Raw genomic sequence first — 22,853 nt, forward strand, 5'->3', positions numbered from 1 at the left:
AGAGAGAGAGAAACTGTGGCCTCCTGCCTGAGGGGAGTGGCCTCCTGCCTGAGGGGAGTGGCCTCCTGCCTGAGGGGAGTGGCCTCCTGCCTGAGGGGAGTGGCCTCCTGCCTGAGGGGAGTGGCCTTCTGCCTGAGGGGAGTGGCCTCCTGCCTGAGGGGAGTGGCCTTCTGCCTGAGGGGAGTGGCCTTCTGCCTGAGGGGAGTGGCCTCCTGCCTGAGGGGAGTGGCCTCTTGCCTGGGGGGAGTGGCTCAAATAGTCCATGTCGGCTGTGATTGGACCCTCACGTCCCAGAGTCCTGAGACGTACAGGTCCTGCAGAGATGAAGTCTGCAGCTGATCACCTTCTCAGCAGAGGGCGCTGTAGTCTCTGTTTGTCCCTGGCTGTGGCTCCAGTGTACCACACGGTGATGGAGGAGGTGATGGTGGAGGTGATGGTAGAGGTGATGGAGGAGGTGATGGTGGAGGTGATGGTGGAGGTGATGGTAGAGGTGATGGTGGAGGTGATGGAGGAGGTGATGGAGGAGGTGATGGAGGAGGTGATGGAGGAGGTGATGGAGGAGGTGATGGTGGAGGTGATGGTGGAGGTGATGGTGGAGGTGATGGAGGAGGTGATGGAGGAGGTGATGGAGGAGGTGATGGAGGAGGTGATGGTGGAGGTGATGGAGGAGGTGATGGAGGAGGTGATGGAGGAGGTGATGGAGGACTCGATGATGGTCGTGTAGAACTGCTCCATCATCAGTTTGTCTTTCCTCAGCTGCTGCAGGAAGTACATCCTCTGCTGGAGCTTCTTGATGAGGAGCTGATGGTGGCTCCTCCCACTTGAGGTCCTGGTGATGGTGGCTCCTCCCACTTGAGGTCCTGGTGATGGTGGCTCCTCCCACTTGAGGTCCTGGTGATGGTGGCTCCTCCCACTTGAGGTCCTGGTGATGGTGGCTCCTCCCACTTGAGGTCCTGGTGATGGAGGCTCCTCCTACTTGAGGTCCTGGTGATGGAGGCTCCTCCCACTTGAGGTCCTGGTGATGGTGGCTCCTCCCACTTGAGGTCCTGGTGATGGTGGCTCCTCCCACTTGAGGTCCTGGTGATGGTGGCTCCTCCCACTTGAGGTCCTGGTGATGGTGGCTCCTCCCACTTGAGGTCCTGGTGATGGTGGCTCCTCCCACTTGAGGTCCTGGTGATGGTGGCTCCTCCCACTTGAGGTCCTGGTGATGGTGGCTCCTCCCACTTGAGGTCCTGGTGATGGTGGCTCCTCCCACTTGAGGTCCTGGTGATGGTGGCTCCCACTTGAGGTCCTGGTGATGGTGGCTCCTCCCACTTGAGGTCCTGGTGATGGTGGCTCCCACTTGAGGTCCTGGTGGTGCAGAGGAAGCGGAGGGAGTCTGAGATGGTGAGGGGGGGCTGTGACTTTCCTTAAGTCCACGATCATCTCCACCGTCTTCTGGGCGTGGAGTTGTTACTGCTGCAAGTGGGCCGGAGGAGTGGGCCGGAGGAGTGGGCCAAAATCCCTGCTGTGCAAACCTGATCAAGAACTACAGAAAATGTTTGACCTCTGTAATTGGAAACAAAGGCTTCTATATCAAATACTAACAGTGATTTTCTCAGAGGTTCAAATACTTATTTGCAGCAATAACAAACAAATGATTTAAAAATCATACAAACAGATCGTGTCTCTCACAGTGGAAATGGCAAAGATGTCAGACCCTCCATCATGTCTAAGTGGGTGAAGGAGGTTTTCCTCACTGTATAACTCATCTTCTTAAAGGAGCCATAACATGCTTTTGTTCACGTTTGGTAGTCTATCCTAAGTGTATAATTGATAATAATAATTGTTGTGCAACACCCTTAACATAATAGTTCAGAAATATCACCCAGACCTTGGACCCGCTCACCAACCCGGAAATGCAGACGGCTTGGTTTGATATTCGCCCCCACCCTTGTGAAGAGCCATCTGGCTCCCCCGCCCAACCCGTGACGTAGTCTCAGAGAGAGCGTGTGTGCCCCGCCCACCCGTGACATAGTCTCAGAGCGTGTGTGCCCCGCCCACCCGTGACGTAGTCTCAGAGAGAGCGTGTGTGCCCCGCCCACCCGTGACGTAGTCTCAGAGCGTGTGTGCCCCGCCCACCCGTGACGTAGTCTCAGAGAGAGCGTGTGTGTGCCCCGCCCACCCGTGACGTAGTCTCAGAGCGTGTGTGCCCCGCCCACCCGTGACGTAGTCTCAGAGAGAGCGTGTGTGTGCCCCGCCCACCCGTGACGTAGTCTCAGAGAGAGCGTGTGTGTGCCCCGCCCACCCGTGACGTAGTCTCAGAGAGAGCGTGTGTGTGCCCCGCCCACCCGTGACGTAGTCTCAGAGAGAGCGTGTGTGTGCCCCGCCCACCCGTGACGTAGTCTCAGAGAGAGCGTGTGTGTGCCCCGCCCACCCGTGACGTAGTCTCAGAGAGAGCGTGTGTGTGCCCCGCCCACCCGTGACGTAGTCTCAGAGAGAGCGTGTGTGCAGAGCCAGAGATACAGAGATACAGAGAGACAGAGAGACAGAGAGACAGAGAGACAGAGAGAGACATAGAGAGACATAGAGAGACATAGAGAGACATAGAGAGACATAGAGAGACATAGAGAGACATAGAGAGACATAGAGAGACAGATATAGATATAGATATAGAGATATATAGATATATAGATATATATCTGTATATCTATATATATATATATGGAGGAGCAGCTGCAGCAGAAGAACATTCAGGGAGTGTGGAGAAGCCTGAAAACCATCTCAGGCTTCAAAATCCCCCCTGCCCAGACAGAGGGGGATCTACAGTGGGTGATTGATTTAAATGCTCACTTCTTGAGATTTGATCGGTCACCCGCTCCTCCCCCTGCACAGCTGCATGCTCCCTCTTCCACAGCTGGACAATGCCCTGCATCTGTTCCTCTTCGCTTCTCTGCCCCGGACCATCAGCTCCCCACTTCGCCAGGAGTCACCCATCCCCCCAGCACACAGTCCCCCTACCACTGACTGTCACAGCAGCACAGGTGAGGAGTGAGCTGAAGAGGATTAAAGTGAGGAAGGCAGCAGGACCTAATGGCATCAGCCCCAGGCTCCTTAAGTCCTGCAGATGAACTGTGTGGAGTTATGGAGCATGTCTTCAACATGAGCCTGAAGCTGAGGGTGGTACCACAGGTCTGGAAGACCTCCTGTCTGGTACCTGTGCCTAAGACACCGCGCCCCAAAGACCTCAACAGCTTCAGGCTGGTGGCTCTCACATCCCACCTGATGAAGACACTGGAGCGGCTAGTCCTGGACCACCTCCGCTCCACCGTGAGTTCAGCCCTGGACCCGCTGCAGTTTGCATATCGGCCTGGCATCGGAGTGGAGGACGCTGTGGGGTAAGACCAAGGAGATGGTGATGGATTTCTGCAGACGCCACCCCACTGCCCCCTCACCAGTGAACATCCAGGGACGGGACATTGAGAGAGTGGACTCATACAAGTACCTGGGTGAGACTCAGGTCTTTTGGAGTGACAGGGCCACTCCTGAAGACCTTCTATGACTCTGTGGTGCATCAGCTCCTGTAGGTGTGGCCTGCTGGAGCAGCAGCATCACAGAGAGGGAGAGGAAGAGACTGGACAAAGTCATCAAGAAGTTCAGCTCTGTCCTGGGCTGTGCTCTGGACTCGGTGCAGGAGGTGATGGACAGGGTCCTGGCTAGATTCACATCTATGCTGGACCATGAGTCTCACCCTCTGCAGGACACTCTGTCCGCTCTGGAGAGCAGCTTCAGTGAGAGACTGATCCACCCTCGCTGTGGGAGGGAGAGGTTTCGTAGGTCTTTCCTTCCTGCTGCTGTCAGACTTTATAACAAACACTGTTAGTACTGAACATGTGCAATACTGACCTAACCATGTGCAATTCCGTCATATGTGCAATTACTGTGAAATTCATGTGCAATCTATGTGCCGTCGTGACACATATTCATGTGCAATTACTGTCGTGATCACATGCAATGGTATTTATGTATTTATTTATTTGTCTATGGGAGTTTTTGTTTATAGGAGATCTTCTACTGAAAGTGTTTTTCAGACTTCCTATAAGTGATCTGTTCTTTTCCTCTGTATCTACCTGCGTTGCACCAATGACATTTCCCCATGTGGGACAATAAAGGATTATCTTATCTTCTTATCTGTGATAATAGTAAAGAGAGCGATATCATTCATGAAGTTTTGAGCCTCTTTGAGCCGTGTTTCCTCGTAAATCGAAGCAGAAAAACTCTGGAATGGGCTTGTAGGGAGACAGCAGCGCGGAGCCGGGGGGAAGAGGGCGGGAGGCGGCAGGGTGAGGGGGGTGGAGAGGGGGGAGGGTGACGCGTGTCTGCGATTATGACACGGTCTTGCCCCACCCCCCGTCAGTTTGTAGCACGATTTTTAGAGGTGTGAACATTTTTGTGACTTTTCGTCAATGTTCACTGGGTGAAAAATAGGGGGGTTGGTCCCGAGAAGAAGAAAGAAGAAAGAATAATATTCCGATGCGAAAACAATGTTTCCCATTTTTCAAATATCATAAACTATACATTTTCGGAAAGCGCTCGCGCTTTCCTACCTCATGGTGTGGGTCCCTGGTCACTGACGGGTACTTTCGTTAATTTTGAGTGGGCTCCGCCCACTTTGTGTTTTTGGCCCTCTATACAGTAATAATGTTCAATTTTTGCATTACATGCTTATATGCACGGAACATGCAAGAGATGGGGAACGTATTCGTGAGCTACTTAGCGCAAACGAGCACTTTACATTGAGATGACGACCGCGAAACATTGAGATGACGACCGCTTCGCGGTCGTCATCTCAATGTAAAATGCTCGTTTAGTGCGAACTTTTGCACGGGCTTCGCCCGTTTACAACGGTAATGTTCCATTTTCCTACTACTAATTAGTATGCACGGGGCGTGCATGAGTGAAGGAGTGCGTTAGTGAGTGTTTGGAAGTGGGCGAGCGCTTCGCGCTCGATTTCGTGCGCACTACGTGCGCACTTTCGCAGCCGTGCTTCGCACGGCCTTACGAGATTAATAGGCCTCTCGCCAGCTTGTGGCGCTTGGGCCTAACTAGATGCAGAGAGTTGGCACAATAATAAATAAAAGTCCTTCAGTCAAGCATATTTGCCTCATTTTATCCAAAGTCCTACAATTGTGTTGTTTTTAAAATTTAGGGTAAAACGTAATGGTTAAGGTTAGGATTTGAATTTCCATTATGTCAGTCCTTGATCGTTGGTTGGGTTTCATCATCCACTTGCCAGAAGAATGTTCCAGGACTCATGCCACGGACACTTATTGTTTCCATGGACACTTTCCAAGGACACTTATTTGTTTCCATGGACACTTTCCATGGACACTTATTTGTTTCCATGGACACTTTCCATGGACACTTATTTGTTTCCATGGACACTTTCCATGGACACTTATTTGTTTCCATGGACACTTTCCATGGACACTTATTGTTTCCATGGACACTTTCCATGGACACTTATTGTTTCCATGGACACTTATTGTTTCCATGGACACTTTCCATGGACACTTATTGTGTCCATGGACACTTTCCATGGACACTTATTGTGTCCATGGACACTTATTGTTTCCATGGCAGGAGTCCTGAAGTACATAGTTCTGAAGTCCAGTAGAATGGTGATGTCAGATATTGTGCGCAGCCCTTTACTGAGCTCCGTCCAGTCATTCTGAACCACAGGTCAGACACATGCAGTGGTCTGCCTCCTGGTGCCACAGCTTCAACACACTTTCCAGCAGAACTCTCTCCAAACATGTGACCCTGTGGTTCTCCACTTCACCCTGTGGTTCTCCACTTCACCCTGTGGTCCTCCACTTCACCCTGTGGTCCTCCACTTCACCCTGTGGTCCTCCACTTCACCCTGTGGTTCTCCACTTCACCCACTTCACCCTGTGGTTCTCCACTTCACCCACTTCACCCTGTGGTTCTCCACTTCACCCACTTCACCCTGTGGTTCTCCACTTCACCCTGTGGTTCTCCACTTCACCCTGTGGTTCTCCACTTCACCCTGTGGTTCTCCACTTCACCCTGTGGTTCTCCACTTCACCCTGTGGTTCTCCACTTCACCCTGTGGTCCTCCACTTCACCCTGTGGTCCTCCACTTCACCCTGTGGTCCTCCACTTCACCCTGTGGTCCTCCACTTCACCCTGTGGTCCTCCACTTCACCCTGTGGTCCTCCACTTCACCCTGTGGTCCTCCACTTCACCCTGTGGTTCTCCACTTCACCCTGTGGTTCTCCACTTCACCCACTTCACCCTGTGGTTCTCCACTTCACCCACTTCACCCTGTGGTTCTCCACTTCACCCTGTGGTTCTCCACTTCACCCTGTGGTTCTCCACTTCACCCTGTGGTTCTCCACTTCACCCTGTGGTTCTCCACTTCACCCTGTGGTTCTCCACTTCACCCTGTGGTTCTCCACTTCACCCTGTGGTTCTCCACTTCACCCTGTGGTTCTCCACTTCACCCTGTGGTTCTCCACTTCACCCTGTGGTTCTCCACTTCACCCTGTGGTCCTCCACTTCACCCTGTGGTTCTCCACTTCACCCTGTGGTCCTCCACTTCACCCTGTGGTTCTCCACTTCACCCTGTGGTCCTCCACTTCACCCTGTGGTTCTCCACTTCACCCTGTGGTTCTCCACTTCACCCACTTCACCCTGTGGTTCTCCACTTCACCCTGTGGTTCTCCACTTCACCCTGTGGTTCTCCACTTCACCCTGTGGTTCTCCACTTCACCCTGTGGTTCTCCACTTCACCCTGTGGTTCTCCACTTCACCCTGTGGTTCTCCACTTCACCCTGTGGTTCTCCACTTCACCCTGTGGTTCTCCACTTCACCCTGTGGTTCTCCACTTCACCCTGTGGTTCTCCACTTCACCCACTTCACCCTGTGGTTCTCCACTTCACCCTGTGGTTCTCCACTTCACCCTGTGGTTCTCCACTTCACCCTGTGGTTCTCCACTTCACCCTGTGGTTCTCCACTTCACCCTGTGGTTCTCCACTTCACCCTGTGGTTCTCCACTTCACCCTGTGGTCCTCCACTTCACCCTGTGGTTCTCCACTTCACCCTGTGGTCCTCCACTTCACCCACTTCACCCTGTGGTTCTCCACTTCACCCTGTGGTTCTCCACTTCACCCTGTGGTCCTCCACTTCACCCTGTGGTTCTCCACTTCACCCTGTGGTTCTCCACTTCACCCACTTCACCCTGTGGTTCTCCACTTCACCCTGTGGTTCTCCACTTCACCCTGTGGTCCTCCACTTCACCCTGTGGTTCTCCACTTCACCCTGTGGTTCTCCACTTCACCCTGTGGTTCTCCACTTCACCCTGTGGTCCTCCACTTCACCCTGTGGTTCTCCACTTCACCCTGTGCTTCTCCACTTCACCCTGTGGTTCTCCACTTCACCCTGTGGTCCTCCACTTCACCCTGTGGTCCTCCACTTCACCCTGTGGTTCTCCACTTCACCCTGTGGTTCTCCACTTCACCCTGTGGTTCTCCACTTCACCCTGTGGTCCTCCACTTCTCACTTCTCCCATTCTTCTCTTTCTCATTTATTTCTTTATTTTGCCATTGGTTTAATTGTGTTGATTTTGCCATCAATCATTTTTGACGGCTCCAAACTCTGGTCAAACTCAACAAACACAGGTACAAGTACAAAAACATGAAACCCCGTCTGCCTCGCCTCCGCCGTCCAGCTTTGTCCAGCTTCTTCCTCTCCCTCTGTGATGACCACACCTACAGGAGCTGATGCACCACAGAGTCAGAGAAGGTCTTCAGTAGCAGCCCTGTCAGGGGTGGCCCTGTCAGGAGTGGCCCTGTCGGGAGCGGCCCTGTCGGGAGCGGCCCTGTCGGGAGCGGCCCTGTCGGGAGCGGCCCTGTCAGGAGCGGCCCTGTCACTCCTTAAGACCTGAGTCTCCTCAGGAGGTTGAGCAGACTCTGGCTCTTCCTGTTCAGTCTGTGTTATGAGTCCAGTTTGTGGTTCAGATGAACACCAGGTCCTTGTATGATCCCCCGCACTGCAGGTCCCCCGCACTGCAGGTCCCCCTCACTGCAGGTCCCCCGCACTGCAGGTCCCCCGCACTGCAGGTCCCCCACACTGCAGGTCCCCCACACTGCAGGTCCCCCACACTGCAGGTCCCCCACACTGCAGGTCCCCCACACTGCAGGTCCCCCACACCGTAGGTCCCCCACACTGTAGGTCCCTCACACTGCAGGTCCTCCACACTGCAGGGCCCCCACACTGCAGGGCCCCCACACTGCAGGTCCTCCACACTGCAGGGCCCCCACACTGCAGGGTCCCCACACTGCAGGTCCCCACACTGCAGGTCCGAGTGTCAGACACACAGCCCCTGGCTCTCACAAACTGGGGTCGGTCTGTGAGGTGGTCCATGATCCACTCTGCAGGTCGTACTCCACACCAGCCGTCTCCAGCTTGTCCCTCAGGAGCTGATGGTGTTGAAGGCGCTGGAGAGATGAAAGAACAGGATCCTCACAGAGCTGCCAGGCTTCTCCAGGTGAGAGAGAGAGCGGTGCAGCAGGAGATTATGGCGTCCTCCACTCCGATGTCAGGACGTATACAAACTGCAGCGGGTCCATGGCTGAGCTCACGGTGGAGCGGAGGTGGTCCAGGACCAGTGTCTTCATCAGGTGGGACGTGAGAGCCACTGGCCTGAAGCTGTTGAGGTCTTTGGCGCGCCGTGTCTTGGGCACAGGCACCAGACAGGAGGTCTTCAGACCTGTGGTACCACCCTCAGCTTCAGGCTCATGTTGAAGACATGCTCCATAACTCCACACAGTTCATCTGCAGGACTTAAGGAGCCTGGGGCTGATGCCGTCAGGTCCTGCTCCTTCCTCACTTCAGTTCACGGTTAATCCATGGCTTGTTGTTTGGAAAACACCGTCCGGGAGGGAACGATGTTCTCAAAGCAGAAGTTGATGTAGTCCGTGATGCACTCTGTGATGGTGTTGATGTCCTCCCCATGCGGTTGTTGGAACGTGACCCCCGCGATAAACGAGGGTTCACTGTATATATTTTGTTCTGAATGTTCCGAAAATATTTGAGAGACACGTGACACAAATTAGTGGCGGTGGTTGGACCGGTTAATGCTGGAGTGTTTTTTGACGCCCCCCAATGGTCCGAATCCAGACCCTTACGCATTCGAACAGACTGTGGGCGGGGCTGGCGGGTCAGGCAACCCATGTGGGTCATAAAGCTCAGTCTAGACAGTGGTGCTGAAACAGTCCCTCAGAGCCTCTTCGCTCTCAGCAGACCACATCCTCACCACACGGGGCACCACAGGCTGCCTGCGCACGATGGGTTCATACACAGGCCTCAGATGTACAAGGGTGTGGCCCGAGCTGCCCAGGGGAGGGAGGGGGGAGGAGCCTCCTTGGTGTTGGCAAAGAATAAATCCAATGTTCTATTGTCTCTGGTGGGGCAGGTAACATACTGGGTGTATGTTGGTAGAACAGAAGAGGGAGAAGCGTGTTAAAGTCACCAGAGACGAGGAAGAGAGCCTGTGGATGCTGTGTTTGTAATCTACTGATGCAGGAAAGCAGCGCTCACAAGCATTATCGGCATTGGCAGACGGGGCCACATAGACTGCGATCACGATTACATGTGAGAACTCCCGGGGCAGATAACATGGCCTCATGCCAATAGTTAAATGTCCTTGTTACACAGCTGCTCCCTCACTGTGCAATGGTCAGATTTGCAGTAGCTCTCATTTACAAACACAGCCAGGCCGCCCCTCTTCTTACAGCACTCTCTCGTTCTGTCGCCAGTAGCAGATGAAAATTGTCCAAAACAATGATAGAATCCGGCATTTGCTGGGTTAACCACGTCTCTGTGAAGAGCATGACGCTGCTTTCCCTATAAGCCCTCTGGGACCGCACGAGGCTCGCTAGTTCCGTCGTCTTATTTTGAAGGGACCTCACGTTTCCCATGCCGATGGCGGGGAGCACCGGTCTGTAGCGTCCCCGCTTTTCCCGGAGCTTGCGTCGCGCTCGCCGGCTCCTCTGTGTTTTCAAAAGAGAGGAGCGATGCAAGAGGCAGCCCGCGCACGCCAGCGCCGGAAGTAGAACTAAGTCAAGTAATTTATTCCTCTCTTGACCTACAAAAATGTATTTGTGCTTTTATTCATTCACGTCTCGATTATTGTAACGCACTATATGTAGCTATCATCATTCCACATTGTACAGAATGCTGCTGCCCATCTTCTTACTGGTGTTCACAAATTTGAGCATATTACCCCCACTCTTAGTCTCAGCACTGGCTACCTCTAACATTTTAAATTGATTTTAAAATGTTTGTTACTTGCTTTTAAAGCTCTTCACGGGCTGGCCTCATGCCATTTATCTGACCTCCTCACCCCTTATGTCCCCTTCAGGAGCCCTGTTGGTTATGTATGCCCCCCCCGACATTAGACAGATTCATTGCCTTTTCACTTTTAGGAAGCATTTGAAAACATGTCTATTTAAAAAAAGAATTTAACATTGTGTAAAAATCTGTTTTTTAATCCTTTCTAACCTGAGCTGTGTGAACTGCTTTGGAACGTGTTCAGAAAAGCTCTATACAAATAAATATGTATTATTATTATTAACATGTTTGCAAAAGCACTGCACTTCGCATTTTATGTACTTTTATCAAATTTGTCTGTTTTATATTTAAGTTAATGTATGTCAACCCTTAGCATTGAGACAAAACATGTTATAAACTCGTGGGTTTCTCCGGTGACATATTTACACTGTACGTAAAGTCTTAACATGCTGACTGTGTTAGCCCCCACCATTACCATGGGTTTCGGGAATGTCCGCCTATTCAGAAATATTGATCTCGGACCGGGAAGCCCTTTATGACGAGGCCAGTTACATAGTCTGGATTGTCATTACCGGGGCCCGACCCTGGAGCCAGACCTGGGTGGGCACTCTAAAGCGAGCGCTCGAAAGAGCAACGTGGAGTCCTCCTCCTGCGGACTATTACCTGCGAGAGGATCCGTAAGTGTCCGGTGCAGAGATCTGGGCAGCAGTCGAAGGCAGAGGCCTCGACGACCAGATCTCCAAACACTTTGTCACCGGTTCTGTTCATTGTCTTAATGGACAGAATTTCTAGGTGCAGTCCTCTCCAGGTGGGTCGGGGGTCCTTGTCCTCCCCAGATGGGTGGGGGGTCCTTGTCCTCTCCAGGTGGGTGGGGGGTCCTTGTCCTCTCCAGGTGGGTGGGGGGTCCTTGTCCTCTCCAGGTGGGTGGGGGGGTCCTTGTCCTCTCCAGGTGGGTGGGGGGGTCCTTGTCCTCTCCAGGTGGGTGGGGGGTCCTTGTCCTCTCCAGGTGGGTGGGGGGTCCTTGTCCTCTCCAGATGGGTGGGGGGTCCTTGTCCTCTCCAGATGGGTGGGGGGTCCTTGTCCTCTCCAGGTGGGTGGGGGGTCCTTGTCCTCTCCAGATGGGTGGGGGGTCCTTGTCCTCTCCAGGTGGGTGGGGGGTCCTTGTCCTCTCCAGGTGGGTGGGGGGTCCTTGTCCTCTCCAGATGGGTGGGGGGTCCTTGTCCTCTCCAGGTGGGTGGGGGGTCCTTGCCCTCTCCAGATGGGTGGGGGGTCCTTGTCCTCTCCAGATGGGTGGGGGGTCCTTGTCCTCTCCAGGTGGGTGGGGTGTCCTTGCCCCAAGTGGAGGAGTTCAAGTATCTTGGGGTCTTGTTCTCGAGTGAGGGAAGGATGGAGCGTGAGATTGACAGGCGCATCACTGCAGTCGCTGCACTGGACTGTTGTGGTGAAGAAGGAGCCGAGTCGAAAGCTCTCGATTTACCGGTCGGTCTACGTTCTGACCTCACCTATAGTCGTGAGCTTTGGGTAATGACCGAAAGAACAAGATCGCGGATACAAGCGGTCTAAATGAGTTTCCTCCGCCGTGTGGCTGGGCGCTTCCTTAGAGATAAGGTGAGGAGCTCAGTCACACGGGGGGAGCTCTGAGTAGAGCCGCTGCTCCTCCACCCGGCCCCGGATAAGTGGAAGATGTATGGTCTGAGGCTAATAGTGCACTGCAGTTTTCACAACACCTGCCATGGAGACATTGGTGTACAACATTTCAAGAAAAGTTGACGTAAAAATAATGTGTTTTTCTTTTCAATTGTACATTTTTGGACACAAAGAGTAAAGATGTGAATATTTTAAAGTGGGGTTAAAAGCTCTTAAAAATCAACATAATATGTACACCATTAAAATAATATATTTCAAGATACAACACCCCACTGAGCTTGTACACTGAAGTCAAATGTGTGTGACTGACCTGGATCTCCTCCCGCTCACTCTTGTTGGGCACAGCTCTTGCAGCGGACATATGCTTCTCCAATAGTTTGCGCTCCCTCTGCAGCTTTTGGCTCTCCTTACGTTTGTACTCCTCAAAGCTGCTCCTTTCTTGGGCCTTCATCTGCTCAAACTCACTGCGCTCCCTCCTGTAGGCCACATCACAGAGGGGTTGGACAAGAACATCCCACACACACTGGACGTCAGCTCCTACCTCAGTTCCTCCTGGACTCTGTGGTTGTCCTTCCGCAGTTTGGCGAGTGCTGCATTCTCCTTTTTAAAAAGTTCTATCTGGACTTCCAACTCCGCCAGCCTCTCCCTGAGCAACTGGGGCTGGGCTTGCTGAGCTGCACAGAAACACTCGACTGTATGAGCAGAAGAAAGAACAGAAATAAGCCAGTCTTGGTTGAGGTTGAAGTCTCAGGCATGAAGTGAATGGACAGTCAAAGATGTTTGTTTGTTTGTTTGTAAGATTACACTGAAAGTTTCAGTTCTTTTTATATTTAATCAGCTCTAGAACCCTTTTACAGACTAAATACTTATTATGCAGATCTCCAAAACACAATTTTCAATATGTTATTTCCGCTGAATAGTCGTTTTAGACAAAGTCCATGCAGAATAGTGACTCACAGAGTGTGTGGGGCAGAGCGCTCTGGGACTCAGCAGCTGTGAGCGGAGTGATAACAGGTGCATTGTGGGAGTGTGTGTTGAGAGCAGGGAAGAGCTGGCTCATGAGCTGAGAGGGTGGAGAGCCATCGGGCGGGGCCTCCTGCTCCACTGCTCTGGACACAGACACTTTCCTGGTGATGGCACATTCTGCTGGAGAGCCAGGTTCACCTGTGGAAGCCAAAGGGAGAAAGCCATGCAAGCGTTGAAAAGGGACAACGGATAAAAGATGAATCGAATCTGAGGTTTATCAATTTGTCTGGAAGAAAATAGATGTCCATTTCCCCACCTCAGCCCTGGCGAGGTGGGGAAAAGTACCATTTTAACTTTATTCTTTCTTGCACTAGAACTTCACAATTTTCTGTCGTTTGAAACATATTAGTAGGGAGGGGTGTGAAAAATCAAAAAGAAAATGGAGAGGACGTCCAGGTATGATGTGGACTACCTAGTTGTACTACTACTTCCCTGCGGCCAAGTAGGACTTCCGGGATGATGGCTGCCTCGCTCTGTCGGGCTGTTTGATTTATCAATCTATATTACGAGTTCTCCTGGGTAGATTCTATATTTCTACGTGGGAGCAGACATATAATGAGCTTGGATACTTTCAGAAACAAATAGAAGAACAAAAGCTGAGAACTGTGCTAGCATTGAAACAACTAAGCGAGAGGGGGAGGTACCTCCTCCTGCTCCAGCTCTGACTGCACCGGTGATGGAATACAATGTGAATAAAGCATGGATCTTCTTTGTATCGATTACCATGAAAGTATAACCCCATTGCCGTAAAAGATGGTCAGAGCGGATTCATCTTTTTAGACATTAAATCAAGTTTGAGCAGAAGATAAATGCCGTTTAAAACCTTGCCAAGATAAGACAGCAATGTTAAAGGTCCCATAACATGCACAATGGACTTTTCAGAGCTTTTAACCTTCTTACTTTGCTATTTGTGCTTCATTTATGTCCTGAGTGTTTTTAGATTGATTCCTGCAGTGTTTAGCTTTAGTACAGACTATCTCCTTTCCTCCAATCTACAAACTGACGGGGGGTGGGGCAAGACCGCGTCATAATCACAGACACGCGTCACCCTCCCCCCTCTCCACCCCCCTCACCCTGCCGCCTCCCGCCCTCTTCCCCCCGGCTCCGCGCTGCTGTCTCCCTACAAGCCCATTCCAGAGTTTTTCTGCTTCGATTTACGAGGAAACACGGCTCAAAGAGGCTCAAAACTTCATGAATGATATCGCTCTCTTTACTATTATCACAATGGTGAAGGTTTATGTGGCAGTTGATGCAGCAACCGGGGAAATAAACGGAGAGAAGTTCTATCCGATATCGAAAAACCAGGAAATAAGAGCGCGATGGACATAAGACTTAGATATTATATATATATATATATATATATATATATATATATATATATATATATAGATTATATATATAAATACATATATATAATATCTATATATATAGAATATATAATATCTATTTATAATATATATATATATATAGATTATATATATAGATTATCCTCTCCTTGAACCGACACCTTAACGTGGTGGAGGGTCTTACGAATCCTACGAAGGGTCTTACCCCACGGGGCCCGGCCGGGCACAGCCCGAAAGAGCGACGTGGGGCCGCCCTCCCGTGGGCCCTCCACCCGCAGGAGGATCCATAAGGGGCCGGTGCAGAGAGATCTGGGCGGCAGTCGACGGCAGGGGCCTCGGCGACCAGATTTCCGGACACAGAGACTAACTCTGGGGACATGGAATGTCACCTCGCTGGGGGGAGGAGCCTGAGCTTGTGCGGGAGGTTGAGCGATACCGACTAGATATAGTCGGCCTCACCTCCACGCACAGTTTGGGCTCTGGAACCCATCTACTCGAGAGGGGCTGAACGCTCCACTTCTCTGGTGTTGCCCGCGGGGAGAGGCGGCGGGCTGGTGTGGGCTTGCTTATAGCCCCTCAGCTCAGCCGCCACGTGTTGGAGTTTACCCCGGTGAACGAGAGGGTCGCGTCCCTCCGCCTTCGGGTGGGGGACAGGTCTCTCACTGTTGTGGCGGCCTACGGGCCGAACAGCAGTGCAGAGTACCCGGCCTTCTTGGAGTCCTTGGGAGGGGTACTGGACAGTGCACCGACCGGGGACTCCGTTGTTCTACTGGGGGACTTCAACGCCCACGTGGGCAATGACAGTGACACCTGGAGAGGGGTGATCGGGAAGAACGGCTTCCCCGATCTGAACCCGAGCGGTGTTCAGTTATTGGACTTCTGTGCTAGCCACGGATTGTCCATAACGAACACCATGTTCAAGCACAAGGGTGTCCATCAGTGCACATGGCACCAGGACACCCTAGGCCGGAGGTCAATGATCGACTTTGTTGTCGTGTCATCAGACCTCCGGCCGCGTGTCTTGGACACTCGGGTGAAGAGAGGGGCAGAGTTGTCAACCGATCACCACCTGGTGGTGAGTTGGATCCGCTGGCGGAGGAGGAAGCCGGACAGACTTGGCAGACCCAAGCGCATTGTGAGGGTCTGTTGGGAACGTCTAGTGGAGCCCTCTGTCAGTAGGGTGCAGCGGCTGCAGTGATGCAGTCGCTGCATCGGACTGTTGTGGTGAAGAAGGAGCTGAGCCTCAGCAAAGCTCTGGTTTTACCGGTCGGTCTACGTTCCTACCCTCACCTATGGTCATGAGCTTTGGGTAATGACCGAAAGAACAAGATCGCGGATACAAGCGGTCGAAATGAGTTTCCTCCGCCGTGTGGCTGGGCGCTCCCTTAGCGATAAGGTGAGGAGCTCGGCCACACGGGGGGAGCTCGGAGTAGAGCCGCTGCTCCTCCAGCTGAGGTGGCTCGGGCATCTGTTCCGGATGCCTCCTGGGCGCCTCCCTCGGGAGGTGTTTCAGGCATGTCCCACCGGGAAGAGGCCCCGGGGAAGACCCAGGACACGCTGGAGAGACTATGTCTCTCGGCTGGCCTGGGAACGCCTCGGGATCCCCCCGGAGGAGTTAGAGGAAGTGTCTGGGGAGAAGGAAGTCTGGGAGTCCCTGCTCAGACTGCTGCCCCCGCGACCCGGCCCCGGATAAAGCAGCAGAAGATGGATGGATGGATGGATGGTCTTGCAAATCAAAGTGGCAGAACAGAAAAGTGTTTTAAGAGAGGAAGTTAGACGAACTGGAGAAGCGACCTGCGGATTGTTGGTATTCCAAAGGACACTGAAGGGAACGATGTGGTCAAGTTTATGGAGACTTCTCTGAATATCTCACATTTCTAACAAAAGCTGGGAAGACATGTTCCTTAACTTCAGTGATAAACAGCGTGTTATGGTTGCAGCTACACATCTCGCCGTGGACCGGATCAAACCAAATGAGCTTTCTTCAAAGACTACTCTGGAAGAGTGGTAGATGTGCAAAACAATTACAAACCACTCTGAGGGAACCCTTGTCTGTGGTGAGACTGGAACTTACATGTTCATCCCACATGTCTCAAGCTCACAAAGTACTGGTGAATCTATAAATAATACAATAAATGAATACATAATGTAGAGTTGATCGATATCTGGAGAGAGGTTAATCCTAATGTCCACAATTTACAAATGTTTCCAACCCACATAAGATCTATACTAGAATAGACTACTTTCTTTATTTTCAACAGATAGATCCAAAGTGACGGAGGCAGACACAGATACAATAGATCTAAGTGATCATGCTCCTGTTACATCACTGTGGATCTGGAACAGAAACACACTTTGGAGATTCAATGCCACTGATTTATAAAAATGATGACAAAGGACATTGAGACGTTTGTAGAGAAAAATGACAATGGTCAATTTCCTCCACTCATTCTTTGGGATGCAGCGAAGACAGTTTTGAGGGGCAGGGTTATGGCTGTCGCCTCTGCCAAATAGAAACAAAAACAGAAAAAACTAAATGATTTACAGAACAAACTAAAGCTCTGATGAAAGCAAAAAGGCCAAAAACAAGGATCTTTAAAAACTACAGGAAATTAAAAGGTGACCTGACTTCACAAGAAATAATTCAAAAAATGCTCTTCAACAAACAAATATACTATTAAATAGGGATGTTCCGATTTCGATCAGGTGGTTTCAGACTTGATCGAAATCGGACGTCGCCTCCCGATCACTGATCGGATATAAATTTTACTCCAATTAGTTTGATCAGCGCTCTTCATTTCAAGCTTATTATTAGTCTCTCACCTCCGTATGACGCATGAATGGATCATTAGTTTTGTTTTGCACCGTGTGACCTGCATGTCACAGCAGAGATGAAGGAAAAATGCTCAACAACTGTGGCATCGACAAGCAACGGGTTGATGCGCGACAAACGCTGCTAATATGAAGAAAGACATGGGTGAGACAACGTGCGGTTTAAAATAAAAACTGGGGACAACTTGTTTATGTTGCATTTGTGCATTTCTTTAAATGTGCTATGAAAGTATCGGATCGGGACTCAGTATCGGCAGATACTCAAAGTCAGATGGCTCGGAATTTGATCAGGACGTCCCTACTATTAAAGTGGTTAAAAATTCTTGAAGGTCATTCCTGAGCTAATTTCAGGCTCAGGAGTTGGGGTCCTCCATCACAATAAAAAGAGCTTATCACCTGGGCCAGAAAAGACCTGCAGCTGATAAACCAAGAGGCCTGATCATGAGGTTTCTATACCCCCGTGTGAAGGAACGCGACATGAAGACTGCAAAAGTCAAATGAGACCTCCAGTACAAAGGCAGCGAGTGTTCTTCGCCCCGGATATTTCATACCAGATTTGTCAACGATGAAAAAAGTTTGTCCACATCTGTGAGGATTTCAGGAAGAGAAAGCTGAGACATGGGTTCCATTTCATCCCTATTGACCGCCAGAGGGCGGTGCTGAAGCACTGAATGTTCCCTTTGCACATGCGCAATAGTCATTTGAGTAATAATACCAAATGAGTCACACCTGTGATGGCGCCCCGGAAGTAATATATTCCCCCATCATCCATCGTTCCTATTTATCTTCTCGTTCGTATTGCATAGCAAAGGACTTGGACTTTTCAGTCGCTTCAGGTCCTACTACCTTGTTGGTTGGAGCTGCGGATTCCGCCCTCCGAGGACTCGACGGTTTACATTTCGCTGGGAGATTTCAAGGTATTTCCGATAGGACTCGGCTGTGTTGACGTTTGCTGTGGATTGTTGGTGAAGGCGGCGTACACGCACCTCTCCCAGTCACGTTACGTTATCTGATCACAGCTGTGTTATTGCTAACGGTGTTAGTTATTTTGTTTTTCGCCTTTTTCCTGGTTGGAGAAGGCGGCATTCGCGCACCCTCTCCCATCAGTTCAGGTACGTTTTGCCGTCTTCGACAGGCTGTACTATTGCCAACGGTGTTATCGTTTTTTTGGTTGGGTTTTAAGCCTCTTTAAGCGTTGCTGTCAGCGGTACACAACGTTTAGCTTTTGCTTTTCTCTCTGGGGTTTTAGGGCCGCGTGTTTGCGCCCCTACCGTAGTTTGTTTGCCCTAATCGGCGACGGCAGCGTTCGCGCCCCCGCTCCCGGTTTTGTCCCTGTCCCCTGACCTGGAGCCCTGTCCCCTGACCTGGAGCCCTGTCCCCTGACCTGGAGCCCTGTCCCCTGACCTGGAGCCCTGTCCCCTGACCTGGAGCCCTGTCCCCTGACCTGGAGCCCTGTCCCCTGACCTGGAGCCCTGTCCCCACTCTCACCTGGGCTGTCTGTGGTGAAGCTGTGCTCTTGAGAGAGCTGGCTCCAGGTGTCACGGTCATCAAACAGCACCCTACTCGTCTCCGGCGGGTGCTCTGTGATAGTGACGTCCTCGCGGTCACTGTCACTGTCGGCTGCATCACTGGGGGTCAGGGATTGGTCCTCGTACGTGTGCATGTTGTATGGAGACTGTCTCTGACAGGGAAAAGTGTAGACACCGGGACTTGGAGGCACTTGTTCTGCTGGGTCTGCTTGGCTCTCACGCAGTCCCTGGCTTTGGCCCTGCCTGTGGCCCTGCCTGTGGCCCTGCTGTGGCTCCACGTCAGTGAGCCCCCTCAGTGAGATCGGTTCTGGGAGGTCAGGGGGGGACTTGACAGGGGTGGAGGAGAAGCGGCGCTGGTGGGGCCCTTCAGCTTGCAGCTGCTTCTGCTGGTCCATCTGAAGAACCTGCACAAATTAGAGCGTGGACAGATTTCATACAGAACTCAAAACAACAGCTTTACTTTTCTCTAAAGGCATCTATGCTACACAGCACACAGAGCTACACGCTGGCCACATTTCACAAAGCTGGTTGAACTTGTCTACTTTAATGTTATTTTAGTTTTGGAGTACTGCTTAACCGCATGGTAGGCAAACTGCGGAACTCCCTCCAAAGAGTCATCAACACCTTAAAGATCATGGGCCTGCCATCTCTGCAGAGCCACACCCTCCTAGAGGATGAGATCCATCCCTGTCACCTCTTCTCTCTGCCGCCGTCTGGACTGAAGAAAAGCTTTGTACATAAGCCCATTATAGAACTGAACTTACAGAAGTGAACATTGGAATGCTAGAGGGTGCACTGTGTGATTCTTCAAGTACAACAAATGTGTTTGTGCATCCGTGAAAAAGAGACGTGAACAATGATGAATGAGGTGAATTGAATTACCGTACATTTTCTAATTTCAAGCCACTATTTTCCACCTCACTTTGAGCCCTTCGGCCCATACAACGCATCTAATTTATATATTTTTACTGGCTAAGGCCCACCAGGGGGCGCTCTAGCAGGAAGCGCAAGCATTTGACACACTGTAGAAGGAGATGTCAGTGGACAGTGGTCACTGTATTTTAAGCTTCAAAAAGCTGTGTCTTTTATTACAATCAGACTCATATTCACAGAGAAATGATTGTAATGAGGAAGTGAATCTGGACGTGACTGAACACAAAGACAAACGTGGAGTGGACATGTGGGTCACACGGGTCTGCAGTTCAGAACCTGCCACATTGAAATGAGACTTTCTTGGCCTGACCTGACCCGCGGGTCAAAAGACACATGTGCATCATATTTATGTGTAAATATCTCCCTACCGCTTTCTTTGTAAATTTAATTGGTGCGGTTTTATTCTAAGCCCGAAAATGACGGTATATGTAAAAATGTGGACATTTCAACAGTATTTTTAAGACGGTCCCCTGCGTGAACTGTCCAATCTAAGCTCTCTTTCAGGAGCAGACTCTGGTTAAACACAAGGTAAGAGGAATAAAACATGTTCTGACCCAGGTCAGGCTCATGGAGTGAGTTACTGTGGTGACTGACTCAGGTCAACTCTCTGTCCAACTGAAAACTCTTTGGACTAAACGTCACCTCAGGTGAGCAAAAGTATAAAGAAAGTCTCCACTAAGCACCCGGTCCCTCATCTGCTGGACCGGGTTCTGAAACATTCATGTGCATGTTTAATCCATGCTCTTTTAAGTTCATGTTTATTGGATAGGATTATTTGGGCAGTTTAATGTAACTGACAGGTCTGTTGCGGTGGAGACATCAGCTTCTTTGATGAGTGCATGTGTATGTGTGAGTTCCTGTCTCCTGCTGTGTTTTATTGTGGATTTTTACTTTTCATGTGGAGTGGCTCTTTCTGTGTGTCAGAATATGCATGTGCGCCCTAAACACAGGTTGTTTTGGCTCAGTTCAGCCGGCTCACGGCCCCAGAGCTGCTGGAGCCACACTCTTATTATTTCTACACTTGACAACCAAGTAAAAGTTTGTATCTATTTTGGGTTTAGTTATGTTGGCTCCTCAAATATCATGCCCAGGAGTTATTCAATTAAGCATGTTCTATAGCCAATGTGAGTATCTGTAGTGTCCACATAACCACAGATGTAACAGGGTTATGTCATACATATCTGCAGCTGTGTTTGTGTTTAGAACTAACTTTAAATGATCTCCAAGAAAAAGAGTGTATGAAGAGAGCATGATGTGTTCCTCAGACCTTGAGGACAAAGGAGGAGTTGGAGGAGAAGGACAGCTCCTCTGCAGCCTGTTCCAGCAGCTCGAACTCTCCCAGCTCCACACTCTCCTCCTGCCCAACGCTCTCCAAGTGCAGCAGACGTTCCTGGAAGGACCACTCCTGAGAGGACCTGGCATCGCCCTGCGGCCCCTGCGGCCTCGAGGCCTCAGCGGCTCTGCTCCCACAGCTTGTAGGTTCTGCGGGCCTTCTGGAGGCTGCTCCCTCATTCAGTCCCTGAACAGTTTGTGTCTGAGGCGTGTGAAGTGGCAGGTGGCTCTGTGACACCTTGAAGTGGTCTGCCTTGGGGACTAGGGAAGTGGTCGAGCGGTGCTCTTGAAAGACACTGGCTGTTTTACGCTGCACCGGAGGCTTGGGGGCACAGCTCGACTCTTTGTGCACAGAAATGGGCTCTGCGCTGCAACAGATGACGGCTTTGGCCTGAGCTGGTGGTCTGCTATTCTTGTGGACATCTGCTTTCCGACTGGTGAACCTCATAAGACCCACGCCCCTCCTCAGAAAGGCTCTTCTAGGAAGGAGCTGGGGGATATCAGCCCCAGGATCATTCTGCAGGAACCACAAAGTCACAAGAGTGAGAGAGGGCAGAGTGAAAGATGAATGATGGAGCTATGGTTTACCTGTGACGGGTTCACGGACTTCAACCTCGTCTCCTCCTCTCTGAGCTGCTCCTCCAGCATCTCCTCAAACGTCCTCTGAGCCCGAGTCCCAGGTCTGATGGGTCTGACAGAACACAATAGACTGGTTTATTCCACACCCAGAGGGGGACGTTTGTCTAAGGACACAGGATGCTGGGACATTTGTCTAAGGACACGGGACGCTGGGACATTTGTCTAAGGACACGGGATACTGGGACATTTGTCTAAGGACACGGGATACTGGGACATTTGTCTAAGGACACGGGATGCTGGGACATTTGTCTAAGGACACGGGATACTGGGACATTTGTCTAAGGACACGGGATACTGGGACATTTGTCTAAGGACACGGGATGCTGGGACATTTGTCTAAGGACACGGGATGCTGGGACATTTGTCTAAGGACACGGGATGCTGGGACATTTGTCTAAGGACACGGGATACTGGGACATTTGTCTAAGGACACGGGATGCTGGGACATTTGTCTAAGGACACGGGATGCTGGGACATTTGTCTAAGGACACGGGATGCTGGGACATTTGTCTAAGGACACGGGATGCTGGGACATTTGTCTAAGGACACGGGATGCTGGGACATTTGTCTAAGGACACGGGATGCTGGGACATTTGTCTAAGGACACGGGATGCTGGGACATTTGTCTAAGGACACGGGATGCTGGGACATTTGTCTAAGGACTCGGGATGCTGGGACATTTGTCTAAGGACACAGGATGCTGGGACATTTGTCTAAGGACACAGGATGCTGGGACATTTGTCTAAGGACACGGGATACTGGGACAAGTCTCTATGAACATAGTTTAATCTGTCTTTCACTGTCGCGGAAACTGCTGTTGTGATTTTGGGCGTTTGAATTGAAGGAACTATTTAGATTACAAAATAGAGCAAAAGATCATTGTGTAAGAGATTGTTTGGCTTCTGACAGTAATAAGAGCGTTGGAAGAGGCGGGGCCCTCAGAGTACCTGTCCCCTGCAGGCGTCTCCCCTTCATGCTGCTGGGCTGAGAGGCTGGAGCCATTGCTCTGAGTCTGCAGCTGCTCCTCTTCTGGGGAAAACCATGGAAGAAGATGAGATCCTCAGTTCACACGAGTACAAACCCTACACACGCGCTGCAGTCCACTAAAGACATGATCGGAGCATCCATGATTCGACTAAAGTGGACATGTCGCCAACTCTCAGAACTATTTAGTAATCCTTATAATCAGACCATGCATCTGACCCAAACTGCA

The 22,853-nt window shown here is 51.0% G+C and overlaps 1 protein-coding gene across 1 annotated transcript in view; it reads right to left on the minus strand.

Annotated features, from left to right (window-relative positions):
• cpap (centrosome assembly and centriole elongation protein) overlaps positions 1-22,853 on the minus strand; it is a 77,367-nt gene that overhangs the window by 49,501 nt on the left and 5,013 nt on the right. The window contains exons 2-8 of the mRNA XM_072444147.1: positions 22,588-22,669; positions 21,590-21,692; positions 20,937-21,518; positions 18,696-19,140; positions 12,961-13,167; positions 12,545-12,677; positions 12,314-12,479 (exon numbers count right to left, since the gene is read on the minus strand). Coding sequence (XP_072300248.1) covers positions 12,314-12,479; positions 12,545-12,677; positions 12,961-13,167; positions 18,696-19,140; positions 20,937-21,518; positions 21,590-21,692; positions 22,588-22,669 — 1,718 coding nt within the window. The remainder of the gene's footprint in view (positions 1-12,313; positions 12,480-12,544; positions 12,678-12,960; positions 13,168-18,695; positions 19,141-20,936; positions 21,519-21,589; positions 21,693-22,587; positions 22,670-22,853) is intronic.

The sequence above is a fragment of the Eucyclogobius newberryi genome, unplaced genomic scaffold (genome assembly GCF_026437365.1).
Source record: "Eucyclogobius newberryi isolate DKJ021-1_F unplaced genomic scaffold, fEucNew1.0.hap1 SCAF_14, whole genome shotgun sequence".
In the NCBI taxonomy this organism is placed as follows: Eukaryota; Metazoa; Chordata; class Actinopteri; order Gobiiformes; family Gobiidae; genus Eucyclogobius; species Eucyclogobius newberryi.